This window comes from Triticum aestivum, chromosome 3A (assembly GCF_018294505.1).
Source record: "Triticum aestivum cultivar Chinese Spring chromosome 3A, IWGSC CS RefSeq v2.1, whole genome shotgun sequence".
Classification (NCBI taxonomy): domain Eukaryota; kingdom Viridiplantae; phylum Streptophyta; class Magnoliopsida; order Poales; family Poaceae; genus Triticum; species Triticum aestivum.
This window is the reverse complement of record NC_057800.1, coordinates 693,225,396-693,238,384: the sequence shown is the minus strand read 5'-3', so window position 1 is coordinate 693,238,384 and position 12,989 is coordinate 693,225,396. Positions and strand designations below refer to the sequence as shown.

At 44.9% G+C, this 12,989-nt stretch overlaps 1 protein-coding gene across 1 annotated transcript; it reads left to right on the top strand.

Annotated features, from left to right (window-relative positions):
* The first annotated feature begins 592 nt into the window (after positions 1–592).
* LOC123059179 (esterase PIR7B) lies at positions 593–2,378 on the top strand. The gene is made up of 3 exons (XM_044481806.1): positions 593–996; positions 1,639–1,779; positions 1,942–2,378. The coding sequence occupies exons 1-3, from the start codon at positions 610–612 to the stop codon at positions 2,233–2,235; spliced, it is 822 nt and encodes a 273-aa protein (XP_044337741.1). The 5' UTR covers positions 593–609; the 3' UTR covers positions 2,236–2,378.
* Positions 2,379–12,989: the final 10,611 nt, after the last annotated feature.

Sequence of the window (12,989 nt, the reverse complement as noted above, 5' to 3'; positions counted from 1 at the left end):
GGCACGAACCGGTGCTAAAGATTCACCACGAACCGGTACTAATGATGTCCGCCCGCCTAGCCGGAACCGACACTAATGGACACATTAGTGCCGGCTCAAATTCAAACCGGCACTAATGTGCCTCATATTTGACCCTTTTTCTACTACTGTACCAATAGTCATCTAAAGAATGAATTCATTTACTGGGAATCATACACATGCATGTCCTAATCAACGATCCATCCATTGTCTTATGGCATAGTTGCTCGACCTGGCCCATTCATAGAAACCGTTGTTTTTTTTTTCATTGCAACGCACGGACATTTGTGCTAGTTTTGAGTAATGTTCACATCTGCCTTGTGTCACCACCAGTCAAGTCTCGTGGCTCGTCTACCTATCTTGTTGATCAAGTTGATCCCATGCAATTTAGTACTCGATCCCGAATATAAAATTTTCTTCTTTTGACCCATGGGCACGAACGTCCAAAAGCAAGTCGTCACATTTTTCTTGCAGCAGAAGCTGATAACTGATAAGCGTTCGAGCAAGCCCAATTTGCACTATAAATATCGCTCCGTGTGCGCGGCAACAAACATCCAACACAAACCAAACAGGTTTTACGCTACGCAAGAAATGGAGAGCACCCAGAGCAACAGTGTGAGGAGCCATTTCATCCTGGTGCACGGCCTCTGCCATGGGGCTTGGTGCTGGTACAAAGTGGTCGCGGCGCTCGAGGCCGCGGGGCACCGCGTCACGGCGATCGACCTCGCCGCTTCGGGTACCCACCCGGCGCGCGTTGACGAGGTGCACTCGTTCGAGGAGTACTCGCGGCCGCTGCTCGACGTGGTGGCCGCGGCGCCGGCGGGTGACGGCGAGAGGCTGATTCTGGTCGGGCACAGCCACGGCGGCCTCAGCTTGGCGCTAGCCATGGAGAGGTTCCCCGGCAAGATCGCCGCTGCCGTGTTCGCGGCCGCCGCGATGCCGAGCGTCGGGAAGCACATGGGCGTCACCACCGAGGAGGTATGTCAATTGTGGATGGTTTTCTTTTTGTTATTCTCTGTTGAGTGTTGACCAAAACATCCCCTCTCTATATCAGTTCCCTATGTTGGTGAGGCCGGCAAGCTCATCTTAGTCAAATATACAAAATTTGATATGTTTTCAATATATAACTTCAACAACAAGTTTCTGTTGTAACATGTGTGCATTTTATAATAGTCGATAAAATTACAACACTACAAACATATTACCTCCGTCCTAAATTAGTTGTATTAGATTTATCTAGATACAGATGTATCTAACACTATATACATCCGTCTTTAGACAAATTTAAGACAACTAATATGGGATAGAGGGAATATATTCCAAAATGTATATGTACATGTCTTTTCAAGTATCTAATAGTACCTCCGTCTTAAATTAGTTTTTTTAGATTTGTCTAGATACAGATGCATCTAAACACGTTGAGATACATCCGTATCAAGACAAATCTAAGATAACTAATTCAGAACGGAATGAGTACTAATGAAAGTTATGGGTAATCAAATTATAAATGTTTGAAGGAGGTTATGAACCATTTTCTGTTGGAATATAAAGGTTGGTCTCCGACTCTGTAACTCCAATATTAATGCTAATTTTTATCTTATCTTGTGTTGATGGAATTAGTTCATGCGAAGAACATCATCGAAGGGACTACTCATGGACTGCGAGATGCTGCCAATCAATAACAACGAGGGTGCAGGAGTTGCAATCATAATGGGCCCAGACTTCTTAGCACGCAAGTATTACCAGCAAAGTCCACCTGAGGTGCACAACACGATTTAACATCCTATTGATCTCCCATAATGAACTAATCTCATCAACATGATTCTCTGAAATATTCGCAAAGATAGATATACTATAGCAATGAACTCTTCGCCTTACCAAATTTTAGCAGACCCAGTGATTCAGTTCACAATGTTGATGCAGGATTTGGCCCTTGCAAAAATGTTGGTGAGGCCGGGAAACCAGTTCATGAAGGATCCAGTGATGAAGGATACAAGCCTGCTCACCGATGACAACTACGGGTCGGTGAAGAAGATATACATGGTAGCCAAGGCTGATGGCTCCAGCACCGAGGAGATGCAGCGTTGGATGGTGATGTTGAGCCCTGGCACGGAGGTCGAGGAGATCGCCGGAGCTGACCATGCCATCATGAGCTCTAGGCCTACGGAGCTCTGTGATGCTCTGGTCAAGATCGCCAACAGCTTAAATACTTGCTAAAGTGTACGATATATATCCCTGGAAATCAATGTATGCGTGTACACCATTTTCATCTAAAAATAAATATGTTCAGTGATACTATTAAATCAATGAAAACGATGTTAAGTAGTATTACCTTCGTCCTAAATTACTTGTCTTAGATTTGTTTAGCTACGGATGTATCTAACACTAAAACATATCTAAATATATATGTATCTAGACAAATGCAAGACAAGTAATTTGAGACGAAGAGAGCAATATTTTTTTTCTGCGAGTAAGTTCAACACAAATATGTCAAATATGCTTCTGATCATGATGTGATTACTTACTGGAAACCATTCTAATAAGAAAAACTCTGTGGAAGCCAGGTGTTGATGTTCCAAAAAGATGGGACACTGATATTGGCTAAACATTCGGTCTGGGGAGGGGCCAGACAGAACGAAATGTTTGGTACAATCATTACTCCTTGACAATTAATTTCGTTCGATAGGGGAACCCTCACAGCCTGAACGCCTACTCAACGCCCCTACCTACAGGATGTATCCTTGTAAAAGATAATTGGAAAAGGCCCAGTAGTTAAACAAAACGAAAAGATGATATTTTTTCTATGACAAATAGAAGTCCAGTTTTTGTTGTGCTAAGAAATAAAATGCCATCAACTTAATAAACCAGAAAATTGCCATGGATAAAAAAGTTCTTTTGCAATGGCCCAAAAGGAAAAATTTGTGGCAATTTCCATCTGTACATACATGGTGCCAAAAAAAACGATTAAAATTGTGAGGTAAATTTATAATGTAAGTGAAGACAAAATAATGTGGATTAAAAATTGCTATACACGCAGAACACAAAAAAAAGCGTACAAAAATGTTGTTAAGTAGTAGTTGCCGTGTTTTGATAAGCAAATTTACCATGGTCCCATGAAGGCAGAAAATTCCCTTGAATGACTCAGATTTGCCATGGATGTATATTAAATTTTCCAATGTCGACAAAAATAAAATTGCCATGGCAAAATAGAAATAAAAGTTGCCATGAGCGCCTAAATTAAACTTGGCATGCATGTTGAAGTAAATTTCCATGGTAAAATGCAGGTAAATTTGTTGTGAGAAAATTAAAAAGTAAATTGTTCCATGGTTGAAAAGCAATGAAACATGCCATGGTCCAAAAAAGTGTAAAGTTGCCATGTTGTATAAACTACATTTGACATTGTCCATAAAAGTAAAAATGCCGGGTCAAAAAATGAAAAGTAAAAAAATATATGCCATGAGTGTTTAAAATTAAATTTGGATGTATGATAAAGGAAAATTTCCATGGCAATATTGGTAAATTTGCCATGCCAAAAAAAATGTAAGTTGCCATGTACAAAATGTCATGTTGTGTATGCTAATTTTTTAAAAACATTGTTGTGCATGTCAAAACACACAAACAAAATTGCCATGGCAAATGCATATTAAGATTTGCCAGATTGTTTTAATTATAATTGCCATGCTTTGAGTGAGAAAAAATTGCCATGTATGCATGCGTGTAGTAAATAACATCGTGTCGATGTAGTCATATCATCATAAATGATGAGAGTCGATGTTGTTATGATGACACATGTTGATGCATGTACAACTAGCTAGTGTCAACGCCAAAAAAATTGTGCCGGCGAAAAAATTTGGCAACGAAAAAATAACAGAAACAAAAAAGAATACCCATGCAACTAAGTATTTGATATGGAAGGGTTTGAGAAAAAGAATACACATGCAACTAATTATTTTATATGGAAGGGCTTGAGAAAATAATACGCATTCTAATAATACATAATATAGCAGCAAAAGAGTCTGTGCGTTGTAACGAAAGAGAAAAAATACCGCATGTCCCTAACACAATAACCATGACTGAAGATCCCAAATAGGTCCCATCTGTGTTGCGCATATCCTCTCTCTTTCTCTCTCTCTCTCTCTCTCTCTCTCTCTCTCTCTCTCTCTCTCTCTCTCTCTCTCTCTCTCTCACCACATAAGATGAGAAATCCGCTTTCTTCCCCTGGAGGTTTTGACGAGACATGCATGTGTCATTATAGATGGTTTATTTCGTCTCTAAAATGATTTTGCGGAGGTGTTGATTTTCAATCCGGGTCTACACCGGTACGAAAGAAAGACGGATTGTGCACGTCGCTTAAGTTGCACACTAAATAGCATTTTAAAAATGTTCAACAAACAAAACAACATTGTATTAAAATTCTACACATTTTTTTAATTAATTTCCAAATATAATCTGTCAAAATTGGAGTTAGGGTTTAAACTATATGGGTATATGTTTAAACCATTTTAATATTCCTAATAAAACATTATTTTCTACATGTACTGCTGGTTGTTAACTAAAATATGAGGGTGGTTTCTGCATGGCTCCTCCCTTTATTTAGAAAAAAGGCACGAAAGGCCCGACTTCAAATTAATGAAGCCATCAACCGATTAGGATACAATGATGCTAAATTACAAAGGCAAAAACTTGACAAAAACCGAAAGATTACATGCATATCTCACTACGACCAAGAAGCAGCAGCCAGCAGAGCATGAGAGAAACGAAGATCAAGCCACTGGAGATCATGCACAGCCAGAACCGCAGAACAGAAGCACTCCAATGACAACAATTGATGTGGACAGAAAGAACCAGGTCCTTGAAGGAAACCGTCGACTTTGCCGCCCGCCGCTTCGGACCACTCCCGAAGGGGAGACCACTATATCCCTTTCATCCAGACGTGCCACACACATGGATTCCCACCATTGGCCGGCAACCCACAAGCAAACAAGGCAAGGAGGCGCTAAAAGATGCGGAACGACGAACTCGTCACCAACAAAGCTCACAACCAGGAGAGCTGAGCACCGCCGCCGCCACCAACCACCATGCAGCAGGACCGCATTCCCCGACCACCCTATGAACGACGCCTCCAAGGAGGACCGAGACGCAAGAACACCTCCGATGTCTGGCCAAGAGGTTTGGGTCACTCCTGTACCGCCCGAGAGGGGTGACGCGAGAGCCAGGGGAGTCCCGCACTCATCCCATTATTAGTAGGTAGTAAATGTAGGCAACTTAGAGAATCTCCAACAGATTGAAAAATTAGTGATTTTTGTGACTACCGTTTCGGGCGCTCCAGCGGAGGCCTAAAAACCACGCGCGCGGCGTAACTAGTTCAGCGCGCGGGTCAAAACGCCATCACGCGCCGTTTATTTGCAACGCCCACTCCCGCGTGCTGGACACTCGAGCGCCTACTCGCAACTTCCACCTACCCCATCCAGCCAGACGCCGCCACCCGTGCCACCCCATTTGTCTCGGTGACCGTTCTGGCGCTTCCCCGGCCTATCCCCGCGCCGCCGCTGCTTCCTTCGTCTCTCTCTAATCGCCGCCGCGCCTCGCGCGAGGCATTCCTCCGACGAACAGCGCCTGGCCGCCCACTGCCGCTCGTCGCCCATAAGGTGTTCAACAAAACGCTTGCAAAGTATGTATTGCTTCAACTTCACATTTTTTTACATGAATTTAGTGCATGTTGTTTGTAGTTTTTATAGCCTAGTTTAAATTAAACATTGTAGACGAGTTCGTCATATGATTCTTCCGAAAAAGAATTTGATATTGAAGAGGAGGAGGATCTTGCAGTGATCCTAGCTATGCACATCAACAAAAAACCGAAGCACGGTGGTTCGGTTATGGGTCGGCGGAAAATTTGAAGGAATAGAATCGATGCTGACAATAGGTTGATCAGGGACTATTTTGCGGATCCTCCGGTGTACCTCGAGTCGTACTTCCGGCGCCGTTTCAGGATGAGCACCGAGTTGTTCAGGCGCATTGCAGAGAAACTAGCGAGTCATGACCGGGTTTTTTTTGGCAAAGGAGGAATGCCGCCGGAGAGCTCGGGCATAGCACCTTTCAGAAGGTGACAGCCGCTTTGCGTATGTTGGGATACGGTATCCCCGCTGATCTAGTTGATGATCACTTGGCCTGTTGGCCATGGGTGAGAGTCAAGCCATCATGTCTATCAAGTGCTTCGCAATCGGAACTGTGCAAGTGTTTTGCCAGGAGTATTTGAGATCTCCCAATGCCGAAGACACCGCAAGGCTATTGGAGATGAACAAAGCTCGCGGCTTCCCAGGTATGCTTGGCTCAATAGATTGCATGCGTTGGAGTTGGAAGAATTGTCCTAAGGCATGGCATGGCCAATTTCATGGCAAAAAAGGGGTTCCACTATAATCCTTGAAGCGGTGGCCGATCAAGAGATTTGTATTTGGCATGCTTTTTTTAGAATGGCTGGATCTTTTAATGACATCAACATTGTTAATCGGTCATCACTGATGAATAAGATTGCAAATGGTGAACTGTCACCGGTGTAGTTTGTAACAAATGGTCGTACATACAACTATGGCTACTATCTTGTGGATGGCATCTACCAAAAATGGCCAACATTTGTGAAGCCGTTGAAAAAACCAGAAGGTAAGAAAAATCTTGATTTCCACAATGCTCAGGCAGCGGCTAGAAAAGATGTGGAGAGAGCTTTTGGGATTTTGCAAGCCCAATTTGCTATTGTGAGAGGACCGGCTAGATTTTGGGATCAAAAGATACTTTGGTACATCATGCACACTTGTGTGATCGTGCACAACATGATTGTCGAGAACGAGCGTGGCCAAGATGTAGACTACTCTCACTATGATCTCTTGGGACATCCCGTGCAAGTGCGGCGGAGGGCTGACAGGGTGGCCCGTTTTGTTGCCTCCTATCATGCCATTCAACGTGCCGAAACGCATGATGATCTTCAAAACGATCTCATCAAGGAGTGGTGGGCATGAAATGGCCGACAAAATGCATCATGATTTGTGCGTTTGATGTTGTATTGTTGAACTATTTGTTACACTGAACAATAAACTATTTGTTTGACTTGTAATAACAAAATTGAACTATTTATTGTTGATTTATTTTGTTTGTGTTTGATCTTCTTGGTTGTGTTTGGAGTGCATATGTTGTTTGTGCGAGAGCGCGTGTGCGTATTTTTGCAGCACCTGCTGGAGCTACTCACGCGCTCTAATGTTTACAGCGACCGCTGGAGCCAGCGCTTCGCGCCGCGCAAAAACAGGCGATCGACGCGCTGCAAACGCTTTTTTAGCGCTCCGCGCGTTGGCCGGTTGTTGAAGATGCTCTTACAAATTTGAATACGAACATACATGCCTATTGATTTTCGAATAAATATGATTGCAAGTATATCCACGCAAAAAAGGTGGTATAAATAGAGTTACGTGTGTTTTAAAGAAAATCTAATAGTGTCGGCTTTAAATTAGCCTCCGAGCCCGAGGGGAACAAAGCCTTTTCCCATATGGTGTGCCGGAGTAAATAGGGTGCTTTTCTTGGAGCCTCAGCGATAGTGTTCAATAATATCGATGATCCGGCGACACTAAAGGCTCTGGCTATTCGAGAGGGACTGGCTCTGGCAGAAGATTTGAATCTAAATCAACTACAGCTCGCTTCGGACTGTGAAGGAGTGGTACGAGATGTGAGGTGTGGAACTGCTGCTAATTTTGGAGCGATCCTCAATGAAATACAACTAAATTCAATGTCTTTCGGTTTCTGTAATATAGTCTATGAAAGTAGGAGCTCATGTATAGCAGCCTGCTCCGATCAAATACTTGTAACACCTTTCCTCTTATAAATGAAAAAGAGAAGCTGCTCCGACAGCGTTTCGTCAAAAAATAGGAGCTCAAATATTGAGGCTCACAATCTAACGAAGCACGCATTAAAGTTAGGGCTTGACCGCTATGTTTGATTGGGTCAACCTGATGGTATTCATTTCATCCTTGTAAACATTATGATGGTTTGAATAAAGCTTCGCGAGATTGTCTAAAAAAAACCTAGCCCGGCTGGGTCGAAATACCCTCTCCAGATTTCCGATCGGCAAACCGGAATCAAACCTAAACTCGAAGCCGACGTACGTCCCCATCCGGGCAGATCGCATCGCATCGCCGCCGACGGTTTAGACGATGGCAACCGCGACCGGCTGTCCGACCTCCCCGAGACCCCGACTACCTCCTCCGGTGCATCCTCCACTTCGCCCCAGCCAAGGAGGCCACCTCCACGACCGCGCTCTCGCGGCGCTGGCAAACGCCGCTCTGGCGCTCCTCTGGCGCCGTAAACCTCGAGACGCGCGTCGAGGACTACGAGTACCGCGACCGCTACGGCGGTTATCGTGAAGAAGACAAGGCCATCTTCTTCTCCCGCCGCGACGCCTTCCTCTCTGCGGCCGTGGCGGCGCTCGACGGCGCCCAGCACGTCACGAGGCTCACCTTGCGCCTCGAGTCCGAGCGCGAGCGCGACAAACCGGTCGGCGAGTTCGTGCACAATGATGAAGACGACCGGAGGTGGTCCGACCGGGACCACAGCGTGATCACCGTCTTGCTCTCCCACCGGGCGGCGCGTCGCATCGAGGAGCTCCGGTTCATCGCCAATGACTGGAGCAGCGACACGTACCACGACGGCGAGATCTGCTGCTGGAATCGGGTGGGTGTATACACCCTCACCCTGGACTCCCTGCCGTCCAATAACCTCCGCGTGCTCGACCTCACCGCTCTACCTGCCGACCCATGCCGCCGCGGTCATGCACTCATGCTCCCGCGGCTATCATCGCTCCGACTCAGGCACTGCACCCAGTACCTTGAATCTCTTCAGGAAGTCATCGACGTCGCGCCGGCGCTCACAGTGGTCCGCCTCGAGTCCGTCCTTATCAAAGTGACAGACGACGCGACTTCACAATGCGACGCCGCCCGGGATTGGGGCTACGACGGTCTCCCGGCTCCCAAACAGGCCGCACGCTGCCGCCTCCGATGCCCAGCGGCCACTGTGCTCGCGCTCGAGGACTGCAAGTGGGAGGAGGATGAGAACCTGAGGCGCCGCCGTCACCACGGATACTACGACGATGACAAGACCACGCCCCTCATCGCGGTGGAGATCGACTCACCGAGGCTGCGTCGCTTCCGGTACATGGGGCTTCTCCGGCCATTCACATTCAGTCCACGGCCGCCGGAGTTGGAACAAGTGGACCTGCATTTTTTCACGGAAAAAAAGAGGAACATGGATCCATGCGGCAACCTTGAAACCTTCTGGCGATTCGTTGGGAGCTTCACCAGCACCAAGAAGATGAAACTACGGCTGAACCACCTTGAGGATGTGGCCGTGCTCAACGAGGCGAGGCGGGTCGAGCTCCTGCCGGCCTTCCGCCGCCTTGAGTGCCTCGAGCTGGAAGGGGTGCGCAGGGGGAGAGGCAAGACAGCGGCGGCAGCCATCGCAAGCCTTCTCCGCTGTAGCAACGCACTCCATGACCTCAGGATCAACCTCACCACGGAGCACGAGGACGCCTACAAACAAGAACGGTACATTACTGAATTCTTGGAATGGAAATTTCGACACGACCGCGACAAGTCCATGGATCGTTTCGACTGTTGTGAGTTGTGACGATTCCTTTTCTTCGGAAGGAGATAAAGAAACCATCAGTGTTGCCTATGACGATGTACCTGAAATCCCAGGCTTGACTCGACGCTCCTTCGAATGCTTGCAGAGCTCGCTGAGGAGAGTGGCCTTGCAATTCTTGCCGGAGAAGTTGAACTGTCTCGGTATCAAGCTGATCAAATTCTTCGCTGAGAATGCAATGGTTCTTGAAGAAATGCACATCGATGCTGGAAACGGAAAGTTATGCGAGCATGTGAATCACAAGATTGAAACATGGATCACCCATTCATCCAAAAGCAGAAAGTTAGGAGGCCCAAGCTTTATGATCTTACCCTTCAAGAGATGATGACTCTACAAAGAATGCGAGAATTTTGATATGTTATTAAAGGTAGTACTGTTTTTCCTAAGAAGGATTATTTTTTGACATTGTTTGTTTTGAGGTTGCTTATCACATACACCATGTGGTTACTAAGAAGGAATTGTTATTTCCTACGAGCTGGACGCGGCAACAATGTGGTGGCACGGTAATTCAGTGTCTTACACAGTGCTAGTCAATATTTGACCAGAATCAACGAAAAGAAAGAAGATAGCAACTGCACATCTTTGTTCTACCCTGCTATGTCAATATCAAGACAAAATCGCAAGTTCCAAAAATATATACTACTAAAACAATGCCCGTGCGTTGCAACAGGAAATAAATATTCTAGTACGTTAGCTTGTGATTTATCTATCAATAATAATGTGATTGTGTAAATAAATATTTATCAAATTCTGACCATGAATTACCTTATATTTAAATTAAAAGTTTGGTAGGTAAATTAAAATAGAATTGATTCAGAAGGTAAGTAAATTAAGGTAATTGATTATCATATAAATAGAAGGTTGGACGAAGGGATGGTGGAAAGAAAGGTGAAATGAGAAATTCTTTTTAAGTAGTAGAGACATGCGTAATGAAGACTTTGACGACTACTTGTAATTAGTTGAAAGACTCTCATCATCTGACAATCGAAGGTCAACTGCCAACCACTTAACTATGTACATAAACATATTACTTTTCACTCTCCATTACGCATGCAATTTGGATGGGCGTGGATGGACACGCAATTGGTTTAAAAGTGCACAAGTTGTTTCTGCCAGCAAAGACTGAGTCCTTTGTCAACTCTTCTGTCGATAGAACCTACTATAGTTGATGCTTCACAATCTACCCAAGGTTTGATACGGGAAACCTATCTTAATTTTAATTTTACATCTGCATCAAGATGTGAATTTATTTGGCAACTAGTTGCGCGGAACTGATCGCGAGTTTGAAATTCTTCTTAGAGTGGGAGTGTTTGTCGTTATTTGATCGCCACGTCCGTTGTGTTCATCGCTCTACTGCTGCCACACCGTCCCCGTCCGTGCGCATGGGTGCTTGATTTAGGCCAGACCGGGCTGGATCTGCCGGCGACCTTGCAGGCTTCTTGGTCAGTGATATTTTGGGGATTTGTGTTTTGGCGGGAAAACCCTCGGACCAGCTTAGTAGTTGGGGCAGCAGCGTTACGTTGAGATTTTAAGGTGGATCTCAAGGTACCGATGGAGTGGTTAGGGAGACTTCTATCAGATTTTACTCCTTAATTATTGGCTTCATTTCTCAGCCACGTCTGTGTGGTGAAATCCTAGCTATGGATTTCCATCTCAGGATCAAGGTGCTGTTCTACTCAAATATATGATGCCTTTTTCAGTAGTACCAGGCTGCTAGCAATAATAATTCTGCAGTTCCCGCATTTTGAGTGGTTACTGAATCCACTCTCTGTGTCTCTCGTCTTCTCCATGTCCTATGAGCTGGCCGACACGCTAAGGGCATGTACGACGCATGTGCTTAGGCCGAACGCTAGGATCAAATTCCTGGCCGTTAGGTGTGATTCCCGGCCAAGTTAAGGAAATTAGCTAGCGTCGATGCCAGGGAAGTCCTCGGACGCTCCGGCTTTTTCGTGGTAGGATTAACCAATCTCTCCGTTCTTTTCTAACTGGCCTAGCGCCTGCTAGCGTTGTAGGAATGGATTCTAATGCGGGCGCTACAAAGGAAAATATTTTATTTAATTCCTGCTAGCGCCCATCTAAGCGCTGAGCATTGGAGATGCCCTAATTCAGTATCTTACGATACTTGTCGATGATTGCACAATGTCAATGAAAAATAAGAATATGCTCCAAAAAATATGTGTGTGATCGAGGATACGCCTGGATTCTTCCATATAACTACCGTGTTGCCTCTTCATCTAACCAACACATATATGTTTGAATTAGGGACTGAGACTTTGGTGCCTGATTTTAATCAGCTGGTGGATGATCGAGCAACAAACTAAAATATACACGTCCATAAATATATGAATTTTCACTCGGTGCAACTTGCATGCAGGGGCGCCGGGCAACTTTAATCAGCTAGCTGTGTATCCGTCAGAAAATACACAGGTTGCTCCTTTCAGCCGAACAAGTCCTTTGTCTTTTTATTTTTGAGGGGAACAAGTCCTTTGTCTTTTTATTTTTGAGGGGAACAAGTCCATTGTCTTTTTATTTTTGAGGGGAACAAGTCCTTTGTCAACTCCAGAAGATTCATTGTATACTTCATTCATCAGCGCATATTATTAGTCACAACAAACTTATGTTAATCTTATAACATACATATGGCGGTTGGTCATCATGATGCTGCTGACGGTTGGACCTCATCATGCTGCTGTTTGGAAGGACAGACGGAAACAAACACCACTGGTGTAGGAATCAAAAAGCTGTTTCCGTCTCAAGAACTAGTCATTTAACCAAAGGATTTTTTGGAGTTGCCCATTTTTTGCAGGTTATCCGCACAGTTTCATATTTGATCCACATGTGGTACTTCCTCCTCCTAGTGGAACAGTGGATACATATGGATTTTGGACGCAATCGTCTGATGGCAGTTATATATACCGGCTATTTTTCCACCAGGGTGGCTAGCACATTTTACACTTCAAATAGATGTGTAATAAAATCCGGTTGTGTGCATCACTTCGTTGCAGAGGCCGGGATGCCCACCTTTCATAAGAAACCTGTAAAATTCGAAATTTCGCTACTTAATGCTTCAGTTTTCATTCATGCTTATATTATTTAAAGACTACGAGGACGGGCACATGCATTATTGGTTTAGAAACCGTCAAAAGAACAAACCCCTTGCAACCTCTGCTTTATAAGAACTTCCCGTATGCTTCATATACGCAACCATGCACGCTAGCATTCTCAATCTGTTTTTCTCTGGTGTGTTGGTTAGACAAACTTAAGTTAACGCTAGCATTTTCAGTCGCGTGACCACT